At 44.8% G+C, this 15,908-nt stretch overlaps 1 protein-coding gene across 1 annotated transcript; it reads left to right on the top strand.

Annotated features, from left to right (window-relative positions):
- Positions 1-742: 742 nt before the first annotated feature.
- Positions 743-15,654, top strand: LOC129232064 (uncharacterized). The gene is made up of 2 exons (XM_054866300.1): positions 743-860; positions 15,408-15,654. Exons 1-2 carry the CDS (start codon positions 781-783, stop codon positions 15,652-15,654), a joined length of 327 nt encoding a protein of 108 aa, XP_054722275.1. The 5' UTR covers positions 743-780.
- The last annotated feature ends 254 nt before the right edge of the window (positions 15,655-15,908 follow it).

Genomic DNA, 15,908 nt, shown 5'->3' with positions numbered 1-15,908 from the left:
GCGTGCTATCATTTTATTTTCCCGCCAGCACCCTCCGCAGCATCACTGTCGACCGGCTCCTCACGATGCTGCTCCTATAGCGAAAGCCGTCTCCAGGCTGCATCCATGTCCTACGCACACGCGCATACATACACAACTACACACACACACGCACACATACACAAACACCTACACACACATACACAAACACATACACCTACACACACACACATGCACCTACACATACATACACAAACACACATACAAAAACATATACACACACATACATACAGACACACACACATACACACACACACAAACACATACACACACCTACACAAACACACATACAAAAACATATACACATACATACATACAGACACACACATACACGCACACACAAACACTTACACACACCTACACATACATACACAAACACATACACACACCTACACATACATACACAAACACATACACACATACAAACACATATACACACGCATACATACAGACACAAAAACATACACACACATACACACAACTACCCACACATTCATGCTTGCACACAGACACAAACACGCCTACACACACATACACATACCCCCCCCCCCACACACAGACACAAACACACATGCCTACACACACATACGCATAACCCCCACACACAAACACACACGCCTACATACACACACTCGTGATTGCGAGAAACATAATTTGAATTCAAGACGTCAAAATTCAAATTATTTTTTTTTTTTTCTGTACAGCCGGATTGACCTCCACTCGACTGTCCGGGTATAAAAGATGGAGAACCTGCTGTTATCAGCCATCGTCGTCAGCACTGCGGTCGGATCGGCGATCGGCCTCCTTCCTTCGCACAACAAGTAAGTGAGTTATATTCAGTAAATTACCGCCCAATATAGCCAGGGCTGAAGCAGAAATACGTGAAATACACCGCCAGCTCAGTCATTTCCAGCCGAGGACTGCAGTTTCGTGCTTATTAGCACTAGGGCTAAAGCAGAAATACGTGAAATACAACGCCAGCTCAGTCATTTCCAGCCGAGGACTGCAGTTTCGTGCTTATTAGCACTAGGGCTAAAGCAGAAATACGTGAAATACACCGCCAGCTCAGTCATTTCCAGCCGAGGACTGCAGTTTCGTGCTTATTAGCACTAGGGCTAAAGCAGAAATACGTGAAATACACCGCCAGCTCAATCATTTCCAGCCGAGGACTGCAGTTTCGTGCTTATTAGCACTAGGGCTAAAGCAGAAATACGTGAAATACAACGCCAGCTCAGTCATTTCCAGCCGAGGACTGCAGTTTCGTGCTTATTAGCACTAGGGCTAAAGCAGAAATACGTGAAATACAACGCCAGCTCAGTCATTTCCAGCCGAGGACTGCAGTTTCGTGCTTATTAGCACTAGGGCTAAAGCAGAAATACGTGAAATACAACGCCAGCTCAATCATTTCCAGCCGAGGACTGCAGTTTCGTGCTTATTAGCACTAGGGCTAAAGCAGAAATACGTGAAATACAACGCCAGCTCAATCATTTCCAGCCGAGGACTGCAGTTTCGTGCTTATTAGCACTAGGGCTAAAGCAGAAATACATGAAATACAACGCCAGCTCAGTCATTTCCAGCCGAGGACTGCAGTTTCGTGCTTATTAGCACTAGGGCTAAAGCAGAAATACGTGAAATACAACGCCAGCTCAATCATTTCCAGCCGAGGACTGCAGTTTCGTGCTTATTAGCACTAGGGCTAAAGCAGAAATACGTGAAATACAACGCCAGCTCAATCATTTCCAGCCGAGGACTGCAGTTTCGTGCTTATTAGCACTAGGGCTAAAGCAGAAATACGTGAAATACAACGCCAGCTCAGTCATTTCCAGCCGAGGACTGCAGTTTCGTGCTTATTAGCACTAGGGCTAAAGCAGAAATACGTGAAATACAACGCCAGCTCAGTCATTTCCAGCCGAGGACTGCAGTTTCGTGCTTATTAGCACTAGGGCTAAAGCAGAAATACGTGAAATACAACGCCAGCTCAGTCATTTCCAGCCGAGGACTGCAGTTTCGTGCTTATTAGCACTAGGGCTAAAGCAGAAATACATGAAATACAACGCCAGCTCAGTCATTTCCAGCCGAGGACTGCAGTTTCGTGCTTATTAGCACTAGGGCTAAAGCAGAAATACGTGAAATACAACGCCAGCTCAGTCATTTCCAGCCGAGGACTGCAGTTTCGTGCTTATTAGCACTAGGGCTAAAGCAGAAATACGTGAAATACAACGCCAGCTCAGTCATTTCCAGCCGAGGACTGCAGTTTCGTGCTTATTAGCACTAGGGCTAAAGCAGAAATACGTGAAATACAACGCCAGCTCAATCATTTCCAGCCGAGGACTGCAGTTTCGTGCTTATTAGCACTAGGGCTAAAGCAGAAATACATGAAATACAACGCCAGCTCAGTCATTTCCAGCCGAGGACTGCAGTTTCGTGCTTATTAGCACTAGGGCTAAAGCAGAAATACGTGAAATACAACGCCAGCTCAGTCATTTCCAGCCGAGGACTGCAGTTTCGTGCTTATTAGCACTAGGGCTAAAGCAGAAATACGTGAAATACAACGCCAGCTCAGTCATTTCCAGCCGAGGACTGCAGTTTCGTGCTTATTAGCACTAGGGCTAAAGCAGAAATACGTGAAATACAACGCCAGCTCAGTCATTTCCAGCCGAGGACTGCAGTTTCGTGCTTATTAGCACTAGGGCTAAAGCAGAAATACGTGAAATACAACGCCAGCTCAGTCATTTCCAGCCGAGGACTGCAGTTTCGTGCTTATTAGCACTAGGGCTAAAGCAGAAATACGTGAAATACAACGCCAGCTCAGTCATTTCCAGCCGAGGACTGCAGTTTCGTGCTTATTAGCACTAGGGCTAAAGCAGAAATACGTGAAATACAACGCCAGCTCAATCATTTCCAGCCGAGGACTGCAGTTTCGTGCTTATTAGCACTAGGGCTAAAGCAGAAATACGTGAAATACAACGCCAGCTCAGTCATTTCCAGCCGAGGACTGCAGTTTCGTGCTTATTAGCACTAGGGCTAAAGCAGAAATACGTGAAATACAACGCCAGCTCAGTCATTTCCAGCCGAGGACTGCAGTTTCGTGCTTATTAGCACTAGGGCTAAAGCAGAAATACGTGAAATACAACGCCAGCTCAGTCATTTCCAGCCGAGGACTGCAGTTTCGTGCTTATTAGCACTAGGGCTAAAGCAGAAATACGTGAAATACAACGCCAGCTCAGTCATTTCCAGCCGAAGACTGCAGTTTCGTGCTTATTAGCACTAGGGCTAAAGCAGAAATACGTGAAATACAACGCCAGCTCAGTCATTTCCAGCCGAGGACTGCAGTTTCGTGCTTATTAGCACTAGGGCTAAAGCAGAAATACGTGAAATACAACGCCAGCTCAATCATTTCCAGCCGAGGACTGCAGTTTCGTGCTTATTAGCACTAGGGCTAAAGCAGAAATACGTGAAATACAACGCCAGCTCAGTCATTTCCAGCCGAGGACTGCAGTTTCGTGCTTATTAGCACTAGGGCTAAAGCAGAAATACGTGAAATACAACGCCAGCTCAGTCATTTCCAGCCGAGGACTGCAGTTTCGTGCTTATTAGCACTAGGGCTAAAGCAGAAATACGTGAAATACAACGCCAGCTCAGTCATTTCCAGCCGAGGACTGCAGTTTCGTGCTTATTAGCACTAGGGCTAAAGCAGAAATACGTGAAATACAACGCCAGCTCAGTCATTTCCAGCCGAGGACTGCAGTTTCGTGCTTATTAGCACTAGGGCTAAAGCAGAAATACGTGAAATACAACGCCAGCTCAGTCATTTCCAGCCGAAGACTGCAGTTTCGTGCTTATTAGCACTAGGGCTAAAGCAGAAATACGTGAAATACAACGCCAGCTCAGTCATTTCCAGCCGAGGACTGCAGTTTCGTGCTTATTAGCACTAGGGCTAAAGCAGAAATACGTGAAATACAACGCCAGCTCAGTCATTTCCAGCCGAGGACTGCAGTTTCGTGCTTATTAGCACTAGGGCTAAAGCAGAAATACGTGAAATACAACGCCAGCTCAGTCATTTCCAGCCGAGGACTGCAGTTTCGTGCTTATTAGCACTAGGGCTAAAGCAGAAATACGTGAAATACAACGCCAGCTCAGTCATTTCCAGCCGAGGACTGCAGTTTCGTGCTTATTAGCACTAGGGCTAAAGCAGAAATACGTGAAATACAACGCCAGCTCAGTCATTTCCAGCCGAGGACTGCAGTTTCGTGCTTATTAGCACTAGGGCTAAAGCAGAAATACGTGAAATACAACGCCAGCTCAGTCATTTCCAGCCGAGGACTGCAGTTTCGTGCTTATTAGCACTAGGGCTAAAGCAGAAATACGTGAAATACAACGCCAGCTCAGTCATTTCCAGCCGAGGACTGCAGTTTCGTGCTTATTAGCACTAGGGCTAAAGCAGAAATACGTGAAATACAACGCCAGCTCAGTCATTTCCAGCCGAGGACTGCAGTTTCGTGCTTATTAGCACTAGGGCTAAAGCAGAAATACATGAAATACAACGCCAGCTCAATCATTTCCAGCCGAGGACTGCAGTTTCGTGCTTATTAGCACTAGGGCTAAAGCAGAAATACGTGAAATACAACGCCAGCTCAATCATTTCCAGCCGAGGACTGCAGTTTCGTGCTTATTAGCACTAGGGCTAAAGCAGAAATACGTGAAATACAACGCCAGCTCAATCATTTCCAGCCGAGGACTGCAGTTTCGTGCTTATTAGCACTAGGGCTAAAGCAGAAATACGTGAAATACAACGCCAGCTCAGTCATTTCCAGCCGAGGACTGCAGTTTCGTGCTTATTAGCACTAGGGCTAAAGCAGAAATACGTGAAATACAACGCCAGCTCAGTCATTTCCAGCCGAGGACTGCAGTTTCGTGCTTATTAGCACTAGGGCTAAAGCAGAAATACGTGAAATACAACGCCAGCTCAGTCATTTCCAGCCGAGGACTGCAGTTTCGTGCTTATTAGCACTAGGGCTAAAGCAGAAATACATGAAATACAACGCCAGCTCAGTCATTTCCAGCCGAGGACTGCAGTTTCGTGCTTATTAGCACTAGGGCTAAAGCAGAAATACGTGAAATACAACGCCAGCTCAGTCATTTCCAGCCGAGGACTGCAGTTTCGTGCTTATTAGCACTAGGGCTAAAGCAGAAATACGTGAAATACAACGCCAGCTCAGTCATTTCCAGCCGAGGACTGCAGTTTCGTGCTTATTAGCACTAGGGCTAAAGCAGAAATACGTGAAATACAACGCCAGCTCAGTCATTTCCAGCCGAGGACTGCAGTTTCGTGCTTATTAGCACTAGGGCTAAAGCAGAAATACGTGAAATACAACGCCAGCTCAGTCATTTCCAGCCGAGGACTGCAGTTTCGTGCTTATTAGCACTAGGGCTAAAGCAGAAATACGTGAAATACAACGCCAGCTCAGTCATTTCCAGCCGAGGACTGCAGTTTCGTGCTTATTAGCACTAGGGCTAAAGCAGAAATACGTGAAATACAACGCCAGCTCAGTCATTTCCAGCCGAGGACTGCAGTTTCGTGCTTATTAGCACTAGGGCTAAAGCAGAAATACGTGAAATACAACGCCAGCTCAGTCATTTCCAGCCGAGGACTGCAGTTTCGTGCTTATTAGCACTAGGGCTAAAGCAGAAATACGTGAAATACAACGCCAGCTCAGTCATTTCCAGCCGAGGACTGCAGTTTCGTGCTTATTAGCACTAGGGCTAAAGCAGAAATACGTGAAATACAACGCCAGCTCAGTCATTTCCAGCCGAGGACTGCAGTTTCGTGCTTATTAGCACTAGGGCTAAAGCAGAAATACGTGAAATACAACGCCAGCTCAGTCATTTCCAGCCGAGGACTGCAGTTTCGTGCTTATTAGCACTAGGGCTAAAGCAGAAATACATGAAATACAACGCCAGCTCAATCATTTCCAGCCGAGGACTGCAGTTTCGTGCTTATTAGCACTAGGGCTAAAGCAGAAATACGTGAAATACAACGCCAGCTCAATCATTTCCAGCCGAGGACTGCAGTTTCGTGCTTATTAGCACTAGGGCTAAAGCAGAAATACGTGAAATACAACGCCAGCTCAATCATTTCCAGCCGAGGACTGCAGTTTCGTGCTTATTAGCACTAGGGCTAAAGCAGAAATACGTGAAATACAACGCCAGCTCAGTCATTTCCAGCCGAGGACTGCAGTTTCGTGCTTATTAGCACTAGGGCTAAAGCAGAAATACGTGAAATACAACGCCAGCTCAGTCATTTCCAGCCGAGGACTGCAGTTTCGTGCTTATTAGCACTAGGGCTAAAGCAGAAATACGTGAAATACAACGCCAGCTCAGTCATTTCCAGCCGAGGACTGCAGTTTCGTGCTTATTAGCACTAGGGCTAAAGCAGAAATACGTGAAATACAACGCCAGCTCAGTCATTTCCAGCCGAGGACTGCAGTTTCGTGCTTATTAGCACTAGGGCTAAAGCAGAAATACGTGAAATACAACGCCAGCTCAGTCATTTCCAGCCGAGGACTGCAGTTTCGTGCTTATTAGCACTAGGGCTAAAGCAGAAATACGTGAAATACAACGCCAGCTCAGTCATTTCCAGCCGAGGACTGCAGTTTCGTGCTTATTAGCACTAGGGCTAAAGCAGAAATACGTGAAATACAACGCCAGCTCAGTCATTTCCAGCCGAGGACTGCAGTTTCGTGCTTATTAGCACTAGGGCTAAAGCAGAAATACGTGAAATACAACGCCAGCTCAGTCATTTCCAGCCGAGGACTGCAGTTTCGTGCTTATTAGCACTAGGGCTAAAGCAGAAATACGTGAAATACAACGCCAGCTCAGTCATTTCCAGCCGAGGACTGCAGTTTCGTGCTTATTAGCACTAGGGCTAAAGCAGAAATACGTGAAATACAACGCCAGCTCAGTCATTTCCAGCCGAGGACTGCAGTTTCGTGCTTATTAGCACTAGGGCTAAAGCAGAAATACGTGAAATACAACGCCAGCTCAGTCATTTCCAGCCGAGGACTGCAGTTTCGTGCTTATTAGCACTAGGGCTAAAGCAGAAATACGTGAAATACAACGCCAGCTCAGTCATTTCCAGCCGAGGACTGCAGTTTCGTGCTTATTAGCACTAGGGCTAAAGCAGAAATACGTGAAATACAACGCCAGCTCAGTCATTTCCAGCCGAGGACTGCAGTTTCGTGCTTATTAGCACTAGGGCTAAAGCAGAAATACGTGAAATACAACGCCAGCTCAGTCATTTCCAGCCGAGGACTGCAGTTTCGTGCTTATTAGCACTAGGGCTAAAGCAGAAATACGTGAAATACAACGCCAGCTCAGTCATTTCCAGCCGAGGACTGCAGTTTCGTGCTTATTAGCACTAGGGCTAAAGCAGAAATACGTGAAATACAACGCCAGCTCAGTCATTTCCAGCCGAGGACTGCAGTTTCGTGCTTATTAGCACTAGGGCTAAAGCAGAAATACGTGAAATACAACGCCAGCTCAGTCATTTCCAGCCGAGGACTGCAGTTTCGTGCTTATTAGCACTAGGGCTAAAGCAGAAATACGTGAAATACAACGCCAGCTCAGTCATTTCCAGCCGAGGACTGCAGTTTCGTGCTTATTAGCACTAGGGCTAAAGCAGAAATACGTGAAATACAACGCCAGCTCAGTCATTTCCAGCCGAGGACTGCAGTTTCGTGCTTATTAGCACTAGGGCTAAAGCAGAAATACGTGAAATACAACGCCAGCTCAGTCATTTCCAGCCGAGGACTGCAGTTTCGTGCTTATTAGCACTAGGGCTAAAGCAGAAATACGTGAAATACAACGCCAGCTCAGTCATTTCCAGCCGAGGACTGCAGTTTCGTGCTTATTAGCACTAGGGCTAAAGCAGAAATACGTGAAATACAACGCCAGCTCAGTCATTTCCAGCCGAGGACTGCAGTTTCGTGCTTATTAGCACTAGGGCTAAAGCAGAAATACGTGAAATACAACGCCAGCTCAGTCATTTCCAGCCGAGGACTGCAGTTTCGTGCTTATTAGCACTAGGGCTAAAGCAGAAATACGTGAAATACAACGCCAGCTCAGTCATTTCCAGCCGAGGACTGCAGTTTCGTGCTTATTAGCACTAGGGCTAAAGCAGAAATACGTGAAATACAACGCCAGCTCAGTCATTTCCAGCCGAGGACTGCAGTTTCGTGCTTATTAGCACTAGGGCTAAAGCAGAAATACGTGAAATACAACGCCAGCTCAGTCATTTCCAGCCGAGGACTGCAGTTTCGTGCTTATTAGCACTAGGGCTAAAGCAGAAATACGTGAAATACAACGCCAGCTCAGTCATTTCCAGCCGAGGACTGCAGTTTCGTGCTTATTAGCACTAGGGCTAAAGCAGAAATACGTGAAATACAACGCCAGCTCAGTCATTTCCAGCCGAGGACTGCAGTTTCGTGCTTATTAGCACTAGGGCTAAAGCAGAAATACGTGAAATACAACGCCAGCTCAGTCATTTCCAGCCGAGGACTGCAGTTTCGTGCTTATTAGCACTAGGGCTAAAGCAGAAATACGTGAAATACAACGCCAGCTCAGTCATTTCCAGCCGAGGACTGCAGTTTCGTGCTTATTAGCACTAGGGCTAAAGCAGAAATACGTGAAATACAACGCCAGCTCAGTCATTTCCAGCCGAGGACTGCAGTTTCGTGCTTATTAGCACTAGGGCTAAAGCAGAAATACGTGAAATACAACGCCAGCTCAGTCATTTCCAGCCGAGGACTGCAGTTTCGTGCTTATTAGCACTAGGGCTAAAGCAGAAATACGTGAAATACAACGCCAGCTCAGTCATTTCCAGCCGAGGACTGCAGTTTCGTGCTTATTAGCACTAGGGCTAAAGCAGAAATACGTGAAATACAACGCCAGCTCAGTCATTTCCAGCCGAGGACTGCAGTTTCGTGCTTATTAGCACTAGGGCTAAAGCAGAAATACGTGAAATACAACGCCAGCTCAGTCATTTCCAGCCGAGGACTGCAGTTTCGTGCTTATTAGCACTAGGGCTAAAGCAGAAATACGTGAAATACAACGCCAGCTCAGTCATTTCCAGCCGAGGACTGCAGTTTCGTGCTTATTAGCACTAGGGCTAAAGCAGAAATACGTGAAATACAACGCCAGCTCAGTCATTTCCAGCCGAGGACTGCAGTTTCGTGCTTATTAGCACTAGGGCTAAAGCAGAAATACGTGAAATACAACGCCAGCTCAGTCATTTCCAGCCGAGGACTGCAGTTTCGTGCTTATTAGCACTAGGGCTAAAGCAGAAATACATGAAATACAACGCCAGCTCAGTCATTTCCAGCCGAGGACTGCAGTTTCGTGCTTATTAGCACTAGGGCTAAAGCAGAAATACGTGAAATACAACGCCAGCTCAGTCATTTCCAGCCGAGGACTGCAGTTTCGTGCTTATTAACACTAGGGCTAAAGCAGAAATACGTGAAATACAACGCCAGCTCAGTCATTTCCAGCCGAGGACTGCAGTTTCGTGCTTATTAGCACTAGGGCTAAAGCAGAAATACGTGAAATACAACGCCAGCTCAGTCATTTCCAGCCGAGGACTGCAGTTTCGTGCTTATTAGCACTAGGGCTAAAGCAGAAATACGTGAAATACAACGCCAGCTCAGTCATTTCCAGCCGAGGACTGCAGTTTCGTGCTTATTAGCACTAGGGCTAAAGCAGAAATACGTGAAATACAACGCCAGCTCAGTCATTTCCAGCCGAGGACTGCAGTTTCGTGCTTATTAGCACTAGGGCTAAAGCAGAAATACGTGAAATACAACGCCAGCTCAGTCATTTCCAGCCGAGGACTGCAGTTTCGTGCTTATTAGCACTAGGGCTAAAGCAGAAATACATGAAATACAACAACAGCTCAGTCATTTCCAGCCGAGGACTGCAGTTTCGTGCTTATTAGCACTAGGGCTAAAGCAGAAATACGTGAAATACAACGCCAGCTCAATCATTTCCAGCCGAGGACTGCAGTTTCGTGCTTATTAGCACTAGGGCTAAAGCAGAAATACATGAAATACAACGCCAGCTCAGTCATTTCCAGCCGAGGACTGCAGTTTCGTGCTTATTAGCACTAGGGCTAAAGCAGAAATACATGAAATACAACGCCAGCTCAGTCATTTCCAGCCGAGGACTGCAGTTTCGTGCTTATTAGCACTAGGGCTAAAGCAGAAATACGTGAAATACAACGCCAGCTCAGTCAATTCCAGCCGAGGACTGCAGTTTCGTGCTTATTAGCACTAGGGCTAAAGCAGAAATACGTGAAATACAACGCCAGCTCAGTCATTTCCAGCCGAGGACTGCAGTTTCGTGCTTATTAGCACTAGGGCTAAAGCAGAAATACGTGAAATACAACGCCAGCTCAGTCAATTCCAGCCGAGGACTGCAGTTTCGTGCTTATTAGCACTAGGGCTAAAGCAGAAATACATGAAATACAACGCCAGCTCAGTCAATTCCAGCCGAGGACTGCAGTTTCGTGCTTATTAGCACTAGGGCTAAAGCAGAAATACATGAAATACAACGCCAGCTCAGTCAATTCCAGCCGAGGACTGCAGTTTCGTGCTTATTAGCACTAGGGCTAAAGCAGAAATACATGAAATACAACGCCAGCTCAGTCAATTCCAGCCGAGGACTGCAGTTTCGTGCTTATTAGCACTAGGGCTAAAGCAGAAATACGTGAAATACAACGCCAGCTCAGTCAATTCCAGCCGAGGACTGCAGTTTCGTGCTTATTAGCACTAGGGCTAAAGCAGAAATACGTGAAATACAACGCCAGCTCAATCATTTCCAGCCGAGGACTGCAGTTTCGTGCTTATTAGCACTAGGGCTAAAGCAGAAATACGTGAAATACAACGCCAGCTCAGTCAATTCCAGCCGAGGACTGCAGTTTCGTGCTTATTAGCACTAGGGCTAAAGCAGAAATACGTGAAATACAACGCCAGCTCAATCATTTCCAGCCGAGGACTGCAGTTTCGTGCTTATTAGCACTAGGGCTAAAGCAGAAATACATGAAATACAACGCCAGCTCAGTCAATTCCAGCCGAGGACTGCAGTTTCGTGCTTATTAGCACTAGGGCTAAAGCAGAAATACGTGAAATACAACGCCAGCTCAGTCAATTCCAGCCGAGGACTGCAGTTTCGTGCTTATTAGCACTAGGGCTAAAGCAGAAATACATGAAATACAACGCCAGCTCAGTCAATTCCAGCCGAGGACTGCAGTTTCGTGCTTATTAGCACTAGGGCTAAAGCAGAAATACGTGAAATACAACGCCAGCTCAGTCAATTCCAGCCGAGGACTGCAGTTTCGTGCTTATTAGCACTAGGGCTAAAGCAGAAATACATGAAATACAACGCCAGCTCAGTCAATTCCAGCCGAGGACTGCAGTTTCGTGCTTATTAGCACTAGGGCTAAAGCAGAAATACATGAAATACAACGCCAGCTCAGTCAATTCCAGCCGAGGACTGCAGTTTCGTGCTTATTAGCACTAGGGCTAAAGCAGAAATACATGAAATACAACGCCAGCTCAGTCAATTCCAGCCGAGGACTGCAGTTTCGTGCTTATTAGCACTAGGGCTAAAGCAGAAATACATGAAATACAACGCCAGCTCAGTCAATTCCAGCCGAGGACTGCAGTTTCGTGCTTATTAGCACTAGGGCTAAAGCAGAAATACATGAAATACAACGCCAGCTCAGTCAATTCCAGCCGAGGACTGCAGTTTCGTGCTTATTAGCACTAGGGCTAAAGCAGAAATACGTGAAATACAACGCCAGCTCAGTCAATTCCAGCCGAGGACTGCAGTTTCGTGCTTATTAGCACTAGGGCTAAAGCAGAAATACATGAAACACACCGCCAGCTCAGTCAATTCCAGCCGAGGACTGCAGTTTCGTGCTTATTAGCACTAGGGCTAAAGCAGAAATACATGAAACACACCGCCAGCTCAGTCAATTCCAGCCGAGGACTGCAGTTTCGTGCTTATTAGCACTAGGGCTAAAGCAGAAATACGTGAAATACAACGCCAGCTCAGTCAATTCCAGCCGAGGACTGCAGTTTCGTGCTTATTAGCACTAGGGCTAAAGCAGAAATACGTGAAATACAACGCCAGCTCAGTCAATTCCAGCCGAGGACTGCAGTTTCGTGCTTATTAGCACTAGGGCTAAAGCAGAAATACGTGAAATACAACGCCAGCTCAGTCAATTCCAGCCGAGGACTGCAGTTTCGTGCTTATTAGCACTAGGGCTAAAGCAGAAATACATGAAATACAACGCCAGCTCAGTCAATTCCAGCCGAGGACTGCAGTTTCGTGCTTATTAGCACTAGAGCTAAAGCAGAAATACGTGAAACACACCGCCAGCTCAGTCACTTTCAGCCGAGGACTGCAGTTTCGTGCTTATTAGCACTCATCAGCCCGGCATAGGATTAACCGAGCCGGAGGTGGAAAACCTCTTAAAGAAGCCAAGAGAGCCAAACAAACTGGTAGCTAATATAGAATTAGCTACCAGTTCGGTTCCTCGAGTTGAACCGAACCATTGCTTCGGTCACTCGTCTGGTCTGCGCTAATTCTATATTAGCTACCAGTTAGTTTGGCTCTCTTGGCTTCCTTAAGAGGTTTCCCACCTCCAGCTCAGTCACTTTCCTATGCCGGGCTGATGAGTGCTAATAAGCACGAAACTGCAGTCCTCGGCTGGAAATGACTGAGCTGGCGGCGTATTTCAAGTAAGTGAGTTGCTTGAAATTTGATTGCTGGAGCTCGAGATTCATTGCATCTGAGAATCAGGAGTAGATATGCTGTGCCGTTCCTATGTCTCTGACGGGAAAACTGCGAGATCGAGATTCTCGCTCACGTGATTGGTTGTGACGTAGAAATGTCGCAAAGTAGTATTCTAATCTACTCGAACCTAGCCGCAAGCTAAGTTCGAGTAGGTTAGAATACTACTTTGCGACATTTCTACATCAGAACCAATCTCGTGAGCGAGAATCTCGATCTCGCAAGCTGACGAGCTCGGAATGACCGCCCTGTTTGAATTCTGAATCATTTTTTTAAAAGCGAGCGCTAGCGCTAGCTTTCACGCTAGCGGAAAGATTGCGAATGTGGCGTTTCGATTCGCCAGGGGCGCAACAGCAACGGGGGGGGGGGGGGGGGTCCGCAATTTGCCAAGATTGTTCCAATTGTTTTTAAGTAAAATACTTGAATAATTTTTCAGTAGAAAAATTAGTAAGAATAGAGTTGGAAGGGAATAAAATAATAGTTTAAAAAACTAAAAAAACACGCTTTTGTAGCAAAATGAACTAAAAAGTGAAAAATAATCTTTGAATGATAGTAGTTGACCAATCACTTAATCAGCTACTATCATCCAAAGATTATTTTTCACTTTTTAGTTCATTTTGCTACGGAAACGTGTTTTTTTAGTTTTTTAAACTATTATTTTATTTTTATGTTTTTTAGTCTTATGTTGGAGAATTATCAGGCAAAGTTTTTTTTTTTTTTTTTTTTTTTTTTGTGCGGTACATGAAAATTTGAATCAGATTGGGACTTAATTGACGAAATTATTTATAAAACGTGTGCGAGGTAATGTCTTAAAGTTAAGACAAGGGCACCCCGATGGGAAGCTATACTGTGAGTCATCGATGTATGTTTGCGGTAATCATACATATTTATATTACTTTGAAAATTTGAGATGCATTTGAATAAAAGTTTTGTTCAACAATGGTCTGATCAGCAATGAATTTCCAATGGAAGGCTCACCTAAATTTTGGCATGAAATGAGTTAAAAACAATTATATTTCATGTTCTAATGACCTTGGAACATTGGAACAAATTTTGTCTGATGCAGAAAAATTGAAGGTTTTTGTAGATATTTTTAAATAATTTTTGCGAGCATTTTTTAATGTATTTTTTTAATTTTTTCCTTTTTCACATTGTTGGATTTATGCCAAAATATTGATTAAAATTGGAGGAAACTAACAATTAAAAGAGTTAATTTGATTATAGAATATTGCATTGTCATCGGGTCTGTGGTCGCGTGCCAAATTTCAAAAGAATCCGATCGCAGGAAGTGGGCGAAATTTGAGCTGCAAGACTCCGTTACAAGATACATACATACATACATACATACAGGTGAAGCTAATAAAAGCGTGTTAAAAAGAAGCAATTCCCAATGCTCAAAAATTAAATTGCTAATGTTATTGATCTTACTGAATTTCTATAAATTGGTGCAGGGTAGGTGGAAAACTATTTTAGAAACTGTTAAATAGTTTCTAAAATAGCAAAAAATAGTATTTTCTGCCTCTGGTCACCATTTTGGAGACTATATTTTATATTTTAGGCTACTAAAGAAACTATTTTTAGTAGCAGTTATAGACTAATAATAAGAATAGACTGAGCTATGGCAACCCTTTTGCTGCTCATAAACCAAACCATGTGACTGATGGATATCCTCGCAACAGCGGGCGTTGATCGCAGCAGACGATCAACGCCGGCGAGAAATAAAATAAATAGAGTTGATGCAACACAGAAGAATGATCTTTTATGGAGTCCGACTTGTAAATTTGTTATTCTAAGTTGTAAATATTTTGTTAATATACTGAGTTTTTCGTTTAGATAGTACTGTGCATTTTCTTCATTCAATTTCAATAACTCTCTAAGCAATGAAAGATGCAAGCGCCCAAAAAGAATCGGCAAACGGTAAGATTTTTACCTACAATTTCAAACGCCATTACATTTACGCCAACGTTGACGTAGCAGTTCCGAATGAAATAAAAGTTACTGAAAACTGTAATCAGAAACTAATTACTAATGTCAAAATAAAGCATAACTAAAAGAAAAACAGTTCAATCTCTGCACCTGGGAAAAAAAATTATAATGAAAACACATTACGTCTTAAAATACATGTCGAGTGCCAAACTATAGATAATGTTGCCATCTAGCAACCATGCTGCCAAAGTTTTCGCCAAGCCTCCCACCAGTCACATGATGTATCCATGAACCAATTTTTTCATCAGCAAGTCTGGGAAAGCTCGGTCTACTCTTATTATTACTCTATGGTAGCAGTAGCAGCCTTGCAATAAGCGAACAATGAGTCGAGGTTACAGGGTTTTTTCACTATCCATTGGGAAAGTGTAAGTTTTTAAACAACTTACAGGGCTTAGACTGCCCTGATTTTACGTTTTCCCGCTTTGTTGCGATTTTTATCACTAGAGCAACGTAAAATCGTGGTTATACTGTTTTTCATTCCACTTTTCTCTCAGTTTCGCAATTTTCAAATAGAAAGCGTTTGCTTTCCACAGGTTCTCCCAGGCCCGGCGACAGGTGCCCGACGCTTTCCTCGGACCACAGCAAGAAGCCAAGTACTACGAGGTCCGGAGAGAGAGGGTGATCCGGATGTCCGACCACCAGAGCTTCCTGCGGGACGAGGTTCGATACCCGGGGAAGGGGAACTGCGAGCTCCCCACCGAGCAGATGTGCTGCTACAGGCTTCAGCCGGTCGGACCACCCACCGAAAACGCTGCAGGTACAGTGACCGCCGCTTATTAAAATCACATTCGTTCTCGGGACATTTGATTTCATAAAGCGGCTGATTTTATTAACCGGCATACCTACTTACAATATATCAAAAGGAACCGAAGAATACTTTTTATCCTCTTAGAATATCATTCCCACACTTAAAGCGTTTTTGTCCATTCAATTTTCTTGCTCACACGTTGGATCGATCAGTCAATTGCTTGAAGAATGTTTTGTTGAGGCCTTTTGAAAGATAGATCATCTTACATTTAACAGTAAAAGAAAAA

The sequence above is a fragment of the Uloborus diversus genome, unplaced genomic scaffold (assembly GCF_026930045.1).
Source record: "Uloborus diversus isolate 005 unplaced genomic scaffold, Udiv.v.3.1 scaffold_1033, whole genome shotgun sequence".
Taxonomy (NCBI): Eukaryota; Metazoa; Arthropoda; class Arachnida; order Araneae; family Uloboridae; genus Uloborus; species Uloborus diversus.
Note: the sequence above shows the minus strand (reverse complement) of the source record. Positions and strands in the feature narration are given on the sequence as shown.

What these genes read in the sequence shown, in the direction of transcription:
- LOC129232064 (XM_054866300.1), top strand. Translation starts at nt 781, where the DNA reads ATGGAGAACCTGCTGTTATCAGCCATCGTCGTCAGCACTGCGGTCGGA. An exon ending in CTCCTTCCTTCGCACAACAA is followed by an intron (nt 861 to 15,407) that starts GTAAGTGAGTTA and finishes TGCTTTCCACAG; the next exon opens with GTTCTCCCAGGCCCGGCGAC.